Raw genomic sequence first — 13,037 nt, forward strand, 5'->3', positions numbered from 1 at the left:
AATACTAAACAGGAAATTTGACATAAAACAGCTTGACTCATTATACAAGGAAAAAAAGAGCACAACTTATACATGGATTTATTTTTTCTGTGTTTGTAATATTATACTTTCAAAATCCATTTAAAGCAGGTATTAGAAAGTGAGAAAAGGAAATAAAAGGCTTCCATGAGGTGGCTTTGGGATTAAAACATAAAGCAATCCCTACAGTAATGCATGCAGCAGAAAATGGGTCACCTTCAAACCACCCTTGAAAATAAGCAGATAATGTAATTTCCGATTGCATTCTTAAGAGCATCACTTCACAGTGGGCATATCTACTTAGCTTTTCACTCAGTTTGGAAACAAATGTGTGTATGTGAGCACAAGAAAACACACATACTCTTTTATTCTCCTTTTTTCCCCACACACAATCTGTAAACACAAACACACCTAAATGTCCTCATATGCATGCCCATGTCTACTTGCATGGTCATTAGTTAATTGTGAGAGAAAATGGATGCATGTTGATGACTGTTTCTCTAACTGGATGGAGTTACTCCATTATGTGTTTAACATAATAGGTGTCTGTATGTTTCAAAGCAAATTATGGTATAAATAATATGCAGAAACAGAAATAACTGAGGTGTAACTGAAATTTTAATATAAAAGTATATTTTGTACACCATCAATATCATTCACACTTTTCTAGATGAAAATTAATTATTCCAAATATATATTTGATACCTTGTATATTATCAGAATATTCCTAACTGCAAATATATTGCTTTATGTTTTAAATAAAACACATGCTTTTTAAGATATATAATATATGTTTACTGAATTTTTCAGTAGAAAAGTGTGAACTGAGAAGCACAAAACCTTACAAAGATACCGTTTTGAGTGAATATTTTTCTTGTTATGACCCATATTGTTCCCAACTGGGCTCCTGTCTCCTTAAGAGGAAGGACTAAGTAATGTTTTCTATTCTGGTGTCTCTTGGAATCAATAATTGGCAGTGCAAAGCATTTTTAATTAACCTATTTTCATTAATGCATCCATAATAATACAATCTAGTTTTGCTGAAACCGATGTCACAAAACCAATTCTGAGTAGCTTGTATCAGCCGCTAATCTGATTCTCTAACCAAAGATTCAATGATTTCTTTTGTCATCGTTTTCAAGAGAGACCTAGTTCTGAAAGTGAAGACATATGACATTACATTAACCAAATTTAAAGAGTTGATTTGGTTTAACTGTAAGTCCCGAGGGTGTACAGGGTTAGAGTAAGTGACTTCAATCTCAGCTTTGTATCTTTCTATTTGCTTAACTTCAGGGAAAGTCGCTTCTCTGTTCCTCAATTTCTGTAGCTGCAAAATAAGGATAAGTGTGAGATTGTACTCATTGTTCTGAACAATAAAGTGGTTTTAGACTTCCAGAGCCATCGGAAAGTTGTCTAGGAAGTAGTAGAAGCTCAATAGAGTTTTCTGTCATTATTTTGTATCCAATTAGTTTTCTCGTGCCTATGAATATAAATTAATATAAATGGAAACAAATCTTGCTGTACTCATCTGAATGTAAATAGAGAGAAATGAAGGAAAATGGATGCTATGAAGTTAAATACAATGTCCTCCAAATTTTATGATATAACTATTAGAATCCATATTTTACATATGAGGATTCTGACACCCAAATAGATCTAGTAACTTCCACAATAACATCCAGGTAAGAATAAATGGGCTTGCAGTTTTAACCCCAAATGCCTGGTGCACATGATCATGGATTTTGGATCAGTCTATGTTTTACATTAGAGTTAAGATTTGAATCTGAATGCTTTATTAAAGGCATATGCAATGTAGTTAGGGTAGACCACATCGTTTCTGAAATTTAAATTTTACATTTTGAACCATTAAAATTTATTTAAAAAGACTTCTTTGATCAGCTCTATGTTGTTAGTACATCACTTACTAGTGTGAAAATTAAATAAAGCTTATAAAATTTATTACACAGTGACTGGTATTAAGTAAAGGCTAATAATATGAGTAATAATGTAGAGAACTAGTAACTACTAATAACAAATTAACAACAAATATACATTTGTTATAATGTGTTATTATTATTAATGACCCATAAATTTTTGTCATTTATCTTAAATCTAGAATAAAACATACATATCTACCCAGTTCCAAAAAATAACCAGTTGAAATCATACATAAAATTCACTTTTGTTTCAAAGAAAGATTCCATCACTGACGGTTGGGTCAAAAAAGTTTATTGTCTGGAAATGTTTTGTTACCTAAATCATGGCTCAGAGGAAAATGTTCCACAACTTTGGAAATGTGGTAAAAAATTATTTTAACCTTCTCTTCAATACTTTTCCTTTCAAATTCAGGTGCCATGCCAATGACCTCTTGGACTTTTACAGAAACATCTATTAATATAATGTGGCACCCCCAAATGATATATGGTAATCTGGGTGAGCTAACATATTTTACATTGTGAAATATGACAATCTGGAAAACTAGTTCATTTTCGGATGCTCATATACAACCACACATGCAACATTTAAGGCCAAAAAACAAGATTGAAAAGAAAATCAGGTGAATAGCATTTTTTCTATAGCATTGTTAAATAACAAAAATTTAACTGAGTACATTGAAAGATTAAATGGACTTCATTCCAGACAGCTTCCTGTGTAGCAAATGTAAAGGAGTTCTGTGAAACTGCAGAAAATAAAAGTTTTTTAAATCATGGAATGGGTGTAGTAAAAAGAAATTATGTTAGCAAAGTACTAATTGTCTCAGGCAAGGTCACCCACCTAAGGGGAAAGGATATCCTATATGGTGGATTACCTCTCCAGTGCTGACCAGGTAATTCCTGCTTGACTAGGTGAGGTTACATTCCTGAGAGAGGTTGAGGCTGCCTTAGGTTAGGTATTGACTTAGGCATTGACTTGGTTTAGTGATGTGGGGCTTACTTAGCACAAGTGACTCAGTTTTGGTCCTGCTGTGTCTTCTAACAACAGGATGCATAATGAATGTATCCTAAGACTTTCGCTTTTGTTGCTCCCAAGAATTGCAAACGGCCTTTGTTCTTCTTCACTCTTCCTTGGCACACCTCTGGGAAATGCAGGCTTTTTGAAATTGATTTTTACTTTCTTAAATAGAAGGTGAAATATTTTCAGCTGACAAATAGCTTTGGGTCTCTAACCCAGGTAAGGGAGTTCTTGGCTCTCACTGGGCTGTGGAAGGGAATTCCTAACTTTGTAAAGTAGTATTCTTGCTCAGATAGCAACCATTAAGCTAGGAAGAAAAAATGAGTCTCCTCCAGGAGCAGAACTGAATAGATGTAGAATATTCCTGAGCATTTAGTGGCTGCAGAAAGACAGAATTTTTGCACTGCATAGACTTATAAATCATCTTTGGGTCTAGTCTTCTTTTGTCAATAAGCAATGCATTAAAAAAAAACAACAACTGATGGTTTTGTAGTTTATCCAGTTGCTGCTGTGATGTTCTTGGGCATAGAACTGGCATTAACAGGAAAGTAAGCAACTACAAAAAAAGAAATACGAAGTTCTTTTTTTTTTAAGTTCACCAAGAAGAATCTAGCAAAAGCCGTTTGTTTTGTACATAATAAAATTATTTCAGCCGAAGAAACTCACATAAAATTGTCTTATGCTCATTTTTGCCAGTTTAGCTGAACACATCCTGTATGTAAATAAAACAATTTCTCCTTTCAACAGAATCCATTCTCTCCCCAGGCCTAGACACTGCCCCTACCCTTGCAAAGAGCAAATGAAAATAAAATCACTGCCGGGCATAATATAAAAGCATTTTCTATTCTTACGTGCACTCTTCAACCCAGGGCAAAGAAGAATGAATTCCTTCTCTGTGAAGCAGTATCTAAAATACAATCAGAGCAGTGCTAGTAAATACTTACATTTAGATTAGCTTACTCAAATTTTAAGGACTAGAATTCAGTTTCACTTACACTCTGCAGCTAGTCCTTAGTGTCTTTCTCAAGCCTCTTCTGTCATTTCATTTTCACGCTCCATGGGAAATGACTTGGAGAACATCAGAAAATAACAACACCACTTCTACAAAGCAACTGCCTGTACACTGCATGTTTCCACATCTATCATTTATGGAACTCTGTTTCTTGGATAAATTTTATTTTAAATGTCAATACTAAATGATGATTTTATTGGAGTTGGCTGATTCAGTCAGTAAATACAGTCAGCACTTACTCAGAAACAACTTTTTAAAAATTATTGAAAACATTATAAAAAACATTGCTTATTGTTATTTTTAAGTGGCTATGCTTGAATTGCTATTTTGCTGAATCTGTAGCTTAAAGCCCCTGTATAAGACGGCATCATGTGATCTTTCTAGTTAACACAACCCAAAGATGAACCAAAGCACAAGAATCCTCCTTCTGTACCCCTCCCTTAGTTACAGACATGAACTAAGAAGTAGCTTTGCAGTGTAAGTTGAACCTGAATCAAATCGCCTTGCTAAAAGATTTTTAAAAATTCATCTATAGATGTCAATTTCTGGAATCATTCAAGATTCAAAAAATTTTGCAACAATTATCATGATTTTGATCTTGGAAATTACCCTTTTTATTTTAAGAAACTAAACAGTAGAACACACACATTCATCACATTGTTTATAAAAGGATAGGCAAAACTCAATGACTTCCTTAAATGAATACAATACAGATATTAAAAATTAATTTTGAATAATTTCAAATGACAATGAGAAATTACTATACTATATTATTATTGAAAGTATAGACTCACTCATTATTCTTAAATATTATGCATATATGCATTCATAGCCAGAAAAATGATATGCAAATATAAGAAGATATATGAATACGCTTATATATATGTATCATTTCAGATATGTATATACTTATTTACATTTATTTATATATAAATATAACTGAAAGTGTGTAAAAATGATCAAGGAAGTTATCTATAAATAAGAGACTGAAAGGAATTTTAACTTTTTAATATTCTGTATTGAAATTATTTTATATGTGATATGAAGAAAATTCTGTAATACCCACCATCAGAAAAACCTCACTTATTCAATATTAGAATTGATTGTGGAAAAACACCTCTAGTTTAGGCCAGTCACCCAAGTGCTTGACTTAACTCTGATTAACTAATTTTGAGTACTGCCTGCCAATGCAATTTACTGTATGTAATCTAAGTTATTATCTTGCAGTGACTAGTACAAAATTCTAATCGTCTGATAAGTTTTACATTCATCAAGTTTATTTTTAGTTCATATTTTAATGTATTTTCTTCACATATTTCTTTGAAAATTTTTAAATATTTTATTTATTTATCTTTAGAGGGGAAGGGAAGGAGAGAGGGAGGGAAATATCAGTGTATGGTTGCCTTTCGTGCGTCCCCTGCTGGGAACTGGCCTACAGGTAACCAGCCTGCAACCTAGCCATGTGCCCTGACTGGGAATCGAACCTTGAATGTCTGGTTCACAGGCCCACACTCAAGCCACTGAGCTACACCAGCTGGGGCTTCTTTGAAGTTTTAATCTCTATACAACTCAGATTTAAATTAGAAGGAAAAGGTAGAAGAGGAAGAAGAAAGAACTGAATTTAATTTGAATTTTGGATAGAGCTGAAAACACATTTGCTTTTTTATTACGTTAGCTTGAATAGAAAACTGTTTTGATTTTAGCTAAATGAAGTTTTTTTTAACTACTTGGATCACATTGTAAAACCTATTTAGAATTTTCATTTGGTTTCCACAATATTACCACATATTTTTTGAACCGTTGGCAAAATGGATGCAGTTTATAAAGCCATTGCTTTTGCATTGAGCTTTTGCCTGTCTCATATCTTTAGATAACTTTAAAAGCAAAAGGAATCCACAGTGTGTTGGATAACTTTAATGGTGTGGTTTAAATTTGTAATTTGAAATTCTTAAGTTCGAAGGAAATTTATCTGCAGTTTGACTTTATGCTTGAAACTTCCTATGCTTCAGAGAAGTTTTTAAAGACTTAGGGGACAGGGTGAGAAATTTCTTCTATCATTCACAGCATTTTTCTTAGACATGAGTAAAATATACAAAAAACTTTTAAAGAAAAATCAAAATTTAGTGTATCATTGATGTGGATTCTGGCCGGCAGGGCACGGGTGTGTTGCGGTTGCTATGAGCTAATACACACGGACTACAGAAATCCTTTGGAGAAAAAAGAAAAAGAGATAGCATGGCCGCTTTCTAAGTGAGAGAGAAGGTGAGAGAGCCCCGGCCCCTGCCTGGACAAGCTTTTATTGCTTCTCTGGGTCCATTACATTGAGGATGGTCCTCATTTACTGTGCACAGGTTTGCTGCAGGTGATTACCTTTTACAGATAATAAAGGAAAGAATGTTGCTAATTACTTCAAAGAGAAGGATGTTGCAGACCAAGGGGGAAAATGGTTGAACTGGTTACACTCCGTACTTGGGAGGTTTAGCACAGATCTTAGGAAGTTACAGTAAGCCCTTGCTGGGTGCTTACTGTAACTCAATTCAGGGTGAGGGAGTTTTAGCAAAAGCAACTCTCATAGCAGCCTAGGTACAATGCAGGCCTGATTCCCTATGGGAAAACCTCTCCATGGGCATGGTCCTGTGTGCCTACTTGCTTCCCACTGGTTTTCCATGTGGGTGCTGAGCTACCTTTCCACACTATGCAAAATGGTCCCCTACATATCATTATTGTTTTTTCATTCTCTAACACCAGAAAGTCTATTTGTCAAAGTATATTTCTATAACTTAAAATACTTTCAAATTTTTTTTGGTGTTGAACCATTAACAAAAAGAACTCATTCTTACCCAAAATTGTGCACAAGAGCTATGGTTGTCTGCAAATTTTAAAGCACAGCCCAAATAGCTACGGAAATTTTAAAAGTTTAACACATTTTCTTTGACTGATCAGTTGGCTGAAATGAGCTTTTAAGTATAAAAACTTGGAAGTTGAAATCAGAGGCTGTATCCAAATGAATGAGAATGATTTAAAACATTTTAAATCAGCATATGAATGAAAAGTAATAGTTTATTTATAAGAATACTACATATTTTTTAAATTTACGTTAACTATTTACAAAATACATTTATGACTATACATATGATTAAATAGTTGCATATAAAGCAACATTTCTATAGTTTAATAAGTATAACACATATCTATTCATTTGAACAATTTATAGATTCCTAAGATTAGATCTATCTTCCATCAGTTCTTGGATTCCCATCTGAAAAACCATGACTTACTATATTACAATAACAATATCTCTCCTCTTCGTTCCTCTAACTGATAACATTTATATTTATCCTTTTTCATGCTACAATAGTGAATTGTAAGTGTTGGATTTCAGAAGGAATTAGCAGAAGTTCAAAACTCTTTTCTGTTTTCAAATATAGCGAGTAAATTAGAGCAAGCATGTTTCTGTGAATATGAAAGAATAACCAGTGATCCTACCCATCATTTGGATGGGTTATTGAGTAATATTCAATGACTTGCAATAACTCAATGCAAGTCAATTGGTTAAGATGAGATACCTGTGTCATGTGAGACAAAGCTCTCCTTGTCTGCCAAACCTTTCCTCTCCTTTCCAATGGAAAGACCCAATGTTTTCTGAGTTCCTTTACTTTGTCTCCCACTCAATTCAGATTCTTGATTTCTATCTTCAGGATATTTAGAGAATATACGGTGTAATTCAGTGGATTGAGCACGGGCCTGTGAACCAGAGGATCATAGTTTGATTCCCAGTCAGGGCACATGCCTGGGTTGCAGGCCAGTTCCCAGCAGGGGACACACAGGCGGAAATCACACACTGATATTTCTCTCCCTCTCTCCTTCCCTTCCCCTCTAAAGATAAATAAATAAAATCTTTTTAAAAATAATTATTTAAGATGAACCAATAAGTACACTTAAGGTTTGTGCATTTTTAATAAAATGTCCCCCAAAAGTGTATAAAAGGAGTGAATAGTGCAAATATTCAAAATAGTTGTATTTAATGCATGCTGATGCATTTAGACACTTGGTTTCTGATCTCTGCAATATATTAAGAAAAAATGTGATTGAAAGAAGACTGAAACGATGGATAGATATGTGATCTATCTCTGGGATAAGTCAAGTAGATTAAAAGGTGAATGTAGTTTTAGGGATATCCAGGGGCTTGCCACACATTTTTCAAACTTTGTTTTTTTGTGTGTATTTATAAAGACAAACAGTAGAAAGCATTGTTTTGTTTAACTTTTCTTATAAATAGTATACTGCAAATAAGGCTTTTAAACCTAGAACCAGTCATTTAATGGCCTCATTCATTCTCTCTCTCTCTCTCCCCCTCTCTTCTCCCTCCTTCCCTCTCCCCCTTCCTCCTAAAGCTCCATTCTGACTTAGATAAAGGAGAGGGCACTGTTAAATACACCCTCTCAGGAGATGGTGCTGGCACTGTTTTTACCATTGATGAAACTACAGGGGATATTCATGCAATAAGGAGCCTGGACAGAGAGGAAAAACCTTTCTACACGCTTCGTGCTCAGGCCGTGGACATAGAAACCAGGAAGCCCCTGGAGCCTGAATCAGAGTTCATCATCAAAGTGCAGGATATTAATGATAACGAGCCAAAGTTTTTGGATGGACCATATGTTGCCAGTGTCCCCGAAATGTCTCCTGTGGGTGAGTAGACAAACCAAAATTCTATGAGTTGCTACAAGGCCTTTTCGCATTTATTTTCTGCAGCTTGATATAAACATCTTATTTGTAATCCAGAAGATTACTCTTCCAGCATAGAAGATACCATTATTTTTGTTTAGTTTTTCCAAATTCTATCTAATTTTTCTTCTTGCTGCGTTCAAAATACATAAACAGATACATAAATATCTAGGATATATAATAGTCTTCACTTTTTTTCAATCATTGCATTTCCCTGAACTCATATAATTCCTTTGTACTTGAAGTACAAAACTCACTTTGGACTGAAATTGATTCTAATTACAATTCCGGATACCTACATAGTTGGAGGTCACCACCACACTCACCAAGTACCAGTTAGAATTCTTGGCTGAAAGTAAATAATCAAAGCATGTACCACATCTGAGTCTGAAGGTGGTCCAGAAAGGGGTGTGTTGCCTTGTGGCTACAGGTCACATGTGGCAGTTAAGCTGCCACGCTAGAAAATAAACATCATTATACAGTCATTGTTAGAATAATTTCACAATTATGTCATAGTATTGTTGTGATGACTAATAATGAATAAATATAAGATCACATTTCAATAACAATTTACAAAACCCTGAAATATGTGTTTTAAAGTCAATGACTTAAGGATTCCACCTTCAATGACGACTTTAACTTACAGTGTTTATTCCTCTGTCACCACTGCCAATCCCTCACGTTTCCCCAAAGTGAAATTTAGTTTCTAGCACTTTTGTACGTTAAAGCTACTCATCACTTTCAGGCAACAATATGAAACTCTTCTGTGAGCAGTTGCTAATATTCCCTGTGTCCGACAGTCTTTGGAGGGGAGGTTCTGCTGCCCTTACAATTGGTTGTAGACACACAAGAAGTTTGTACCCTGAGGGCAGAAGGAGGATACTGGCTATAGGACTTGTCACACAGATCAACCATAAATGCACTTGAAATTGTGTCTGTGACCTTATCAGGCATTCAAAGACCATATTCTTTCTTTGACCTGAGAAATCGGCTCAGAGTAGTTCACCTAAATGTGAAATTTTTGTGTGCAGACGCAAGGCTGCATATCTATTGCTGGGTTTCTGCTACAGCTTTGAGCTGCCTCTTTTATGTGGTGCTGTGGTTGCTAGAGATTTAAAAATACAATTGGAATATGTCTTATTAGAAAAGTAGACCCTGAAAATGGGGAAGTACAATTTTTAAAAAAGGATGTTTTGCTTTTACAGGAGGAGAAAAATGAAGGTAATATTTTGAGAAACAGTATGGCTTTTAAGAAGACAATGCTTTTTAGTAATAAATGGTTTAGCCTGGTGCTGACTTCATGAAAATTGGAGATATTTACATGAAATCATGATCCTCAATGACACTTTATTACCCAAACAGCATCCTGAAAGCAAACACACACCTCTCTGTAGTATTAGAACATCCTCTTATAATATAAACAATTAAGTCTTCTGTAGTGCCAGCTAAGATAAAGAAAGGATAGTTGCAGAGTCTGAGCCCTTACATCAGAAGTTCACAGCTAGTTCTTGAAGAGAGAAATAAATCTGGAAAACTAGGCAAGAGGTAGGTGAATAAGAGAACAAAACAGCTTTTGTGTACTGTTTGGTAGAGACGCTGTTTGCTGAGCTGCACTGAGGTACCAGAAAGAGCTATGGGAGAATATACTGCATCTACATAATGTACTTTTTCCAAATAAATACCAAAAATTATAAACACCACATACAGATTACATATTAGAAACTGGATATCTGCCATGTACTGATCTTGCCATTCTCTGCAATCCTGCCTATGCACATGTAACCAAAAAAAATTTAAGAATCCCAGTTAGATGTGCAGTATTTGATGTGTTTGTTTCTATGTGGCCAACCAAAAGCTAAACAAAGTCTAACCAAATCAACCTGCGTCCAGATGTATTGATTTTCCTAGAGCTCCTGAACTCCATCCCCATGCACACCTTTCTCACCACAGGGAAATGCTTCGCTGCTGGAAGCCGTTTTGTCCAATAATTATTTATTCTCTATTTTCTTCCCCTACACCCCTTCTAGGCAAATCCTGTATCATTTCCCTTAGAATTTGAAAATAACTTTTGGTCAAGACCAGATGGAGCTCACAGCAGTATACAGGGCAGTGCAGCAAATCCTTCTGTCAGTTATATATATGTGTGTCTGTGTTTGAGATATTCTCTAGGAAATAACTGTTTTCCCAATAATTGAGAATGCTGCTATTTCATTTTTAATAAAAGAGAAGAATCAAGCAGTCTAAAAATACATGTAGTACAATAGCTAATTTTGTACTATAGAATACCAAGAAATACTATAACAGGGAAACAAAATTTATTACATAAATGTCTATTTAGCAATAACGGAGTAGTACATCTGAAAGGATGATGAACAGTTAAACCTGGAATGGAGATTAAATAAAGTGAAAATTATAAAAAACATAATTGTATAAAAGGGAGATGGTAGTGAGCAGGGTAAGTAAAGATTTCAGAGGAAAATCAATATTTAAGACATTTAAGACTGTGGAATATATTAAGTTCCTGAGAGTTGTAGAAATTCTAGTGAATCTATGAATTGTTTGAGAGAAAGGTCACTTTGTTACCAACTTGTGCGACACCCAGTATGTCACAGAAGTAATATCCATAGTTAAAGTGCTTTTACTCTGACCTAAGGAAATTACTTAATGATCCAGATTCCCCTACTCAGAGTTACTCCTCGGAGACAAATTTGGTCATTATGAATGTGGTCTTAATTCTTTAAGATCACCAGAGTAACAATGAATTACAGTAATGTGCCCTCTTCCATATCTGGTAATTATGTATCAGTAGGGTATGCCGTTTAAGTTACTTTTCCTGGAGTGCTGACAGGTTTAATATCTTCAAATCCATATTCATACTTGTACTATCTTCCTCTGTCTGAGCTAAGCCATTTTGAGGCAGCTGATTGGGTTTTTACTAACCAGGTCTCTCTGACATGTTTAATACATAGCAATTCAGAATCATAATTTATGTGGAGACCTACCATTTTCTGAGCAATAGACAGGGGCCAGAAGATCTAAATAGATATTTTCATTTTCTATTTCATTTAATCATTACAACACACTCCTGCAGTGCTGTTTACATTTGATATTTATTTTTATATGAAAACTTAAGACTTATGTATCACAAAGTAGGAATTACTCTCAGGATCTTTAGATGAACTTAATCACAAGTAATTATGCCTTTTATTTGGAGGTTAGTGATTTCTAAAATATTTGGGGGGTTACATTTAGTTTTCCATCTCAAATGAGCCCATTCTTTTGAATGCATGTTATATTATATTGTTAACTATATTAATTTGAGAATGAATGTCCCCAGTTAAAATCTGTGGAACAGGTATCTCTTATCCACTGACATCAAAAAGCAAGGGAATTACACTGCTAACTTAACAAAACATTAAACTGCTTCCCTTTGTCTTCTTAACTTTACATAAAATTTGGAGATGAATGCTAAGATGAAAATTTTGGCAGACCTTTTAGTAGGTTATTAAAAAGAATGTTTTCTATATGGTCATACTTAAATAATCCAATTGCAGGATAGAAATAGGAAGGTTGCGACTCCACTTCACATTACTTTATTATATCATTATTATAATTTAGAAACATGAATCAATATCCACATTTTCTTGCATGTGTGGAAATGCGGTGGTGGACAAACTAAGAAATGGTGAAGCAGATTTATTATCTTATCTCATGAGCCAGCCGTGACCACAGACAGTAGCCCACGTAGCACCGTAGGAACAGGCACATTATCCTCGGCTTCTCTCTGTGTCCCACACAGTCTTTGCCTGGAAGTTAGAGACAGAATATTGGCTCTTTTCTACAAACAAAGACATTATTTTTTTAATAATCAAAATTTAATGCTTAACATCAGGAAATTAACTCTAATGCCTCATTGCAATCTAATCCTTAAACCCCATTCAGGCTTCATCAAATGCCTCAACAATTTCTTATATAACAAAATTTTTAAATTTAAAATTACATATTGCATTTAAATGCCATGTCCCTTTGGTTTCCTCCTAGTTAGTTCCTTACTGTTTTTGTTTGTTTGTTTGTTTTTGAATTCAGTGACTCTAACAGTTTTGAAGATTTTAAAAAGAGTGACACCATCTTGGCCTTTTCTGATGTTCTCTCCTAATTCAGCACATGCATCTGTGTTAGGTACATCACAGAGGTGATGCTGTATTCTTTCTGTATGCTATCAAGTGAAACATAATTTTGATTTGCCCCATTACACATAATGTTTATTTTTATTACTTCGTAAAGATTTTGTATTAGTTATCTATGGCTGCAGAAAAATTAACCCTGAACT

At 34.5% G+C, this 13,037-nt stretch overlaps 1 protein-coding gene across 2 annotated transcripts in view; it reads left to right on the forward strand.

The window, feature by feature from the left end:
• Positions 1-13,037, forward strand: part of CDH12 (cadherin 12) — a 352,791-nt gene that overhangs the window by 180,363 nt on the left and 159,391 nt on the right. For both annotated transcript variants that reach the window (XM_053657173.1, XM_053657174.1), the window contains one exon: positions 8,377-8,671. In XM_053657173.1, the coding sequence (XP_053513148.1) occupies positions 8,377-8,671 (295 nt within the window). The remainder of the gene's footprint in view (positions 1-8,376; positions 8,672-13,037) is intronic.

This window comes from Artibeus jamaicensis, unplaced genomic scaffold, assembly GCF_021234435.1.
Source record: "Artibeus jamaicensis isolate MK-2021 breed Jamaican fruit bat unplaced genomic scaffold, CSHL_Jam_final scaffold_369, whole genome shotgun sequence".
NCBI classification, from domain to species: Eukaryota; Metazoa; Chordata; class Mammalia; order Chiroptera; family Phyllostomidae; genus Artibeus; species Artibeus jamaicensis.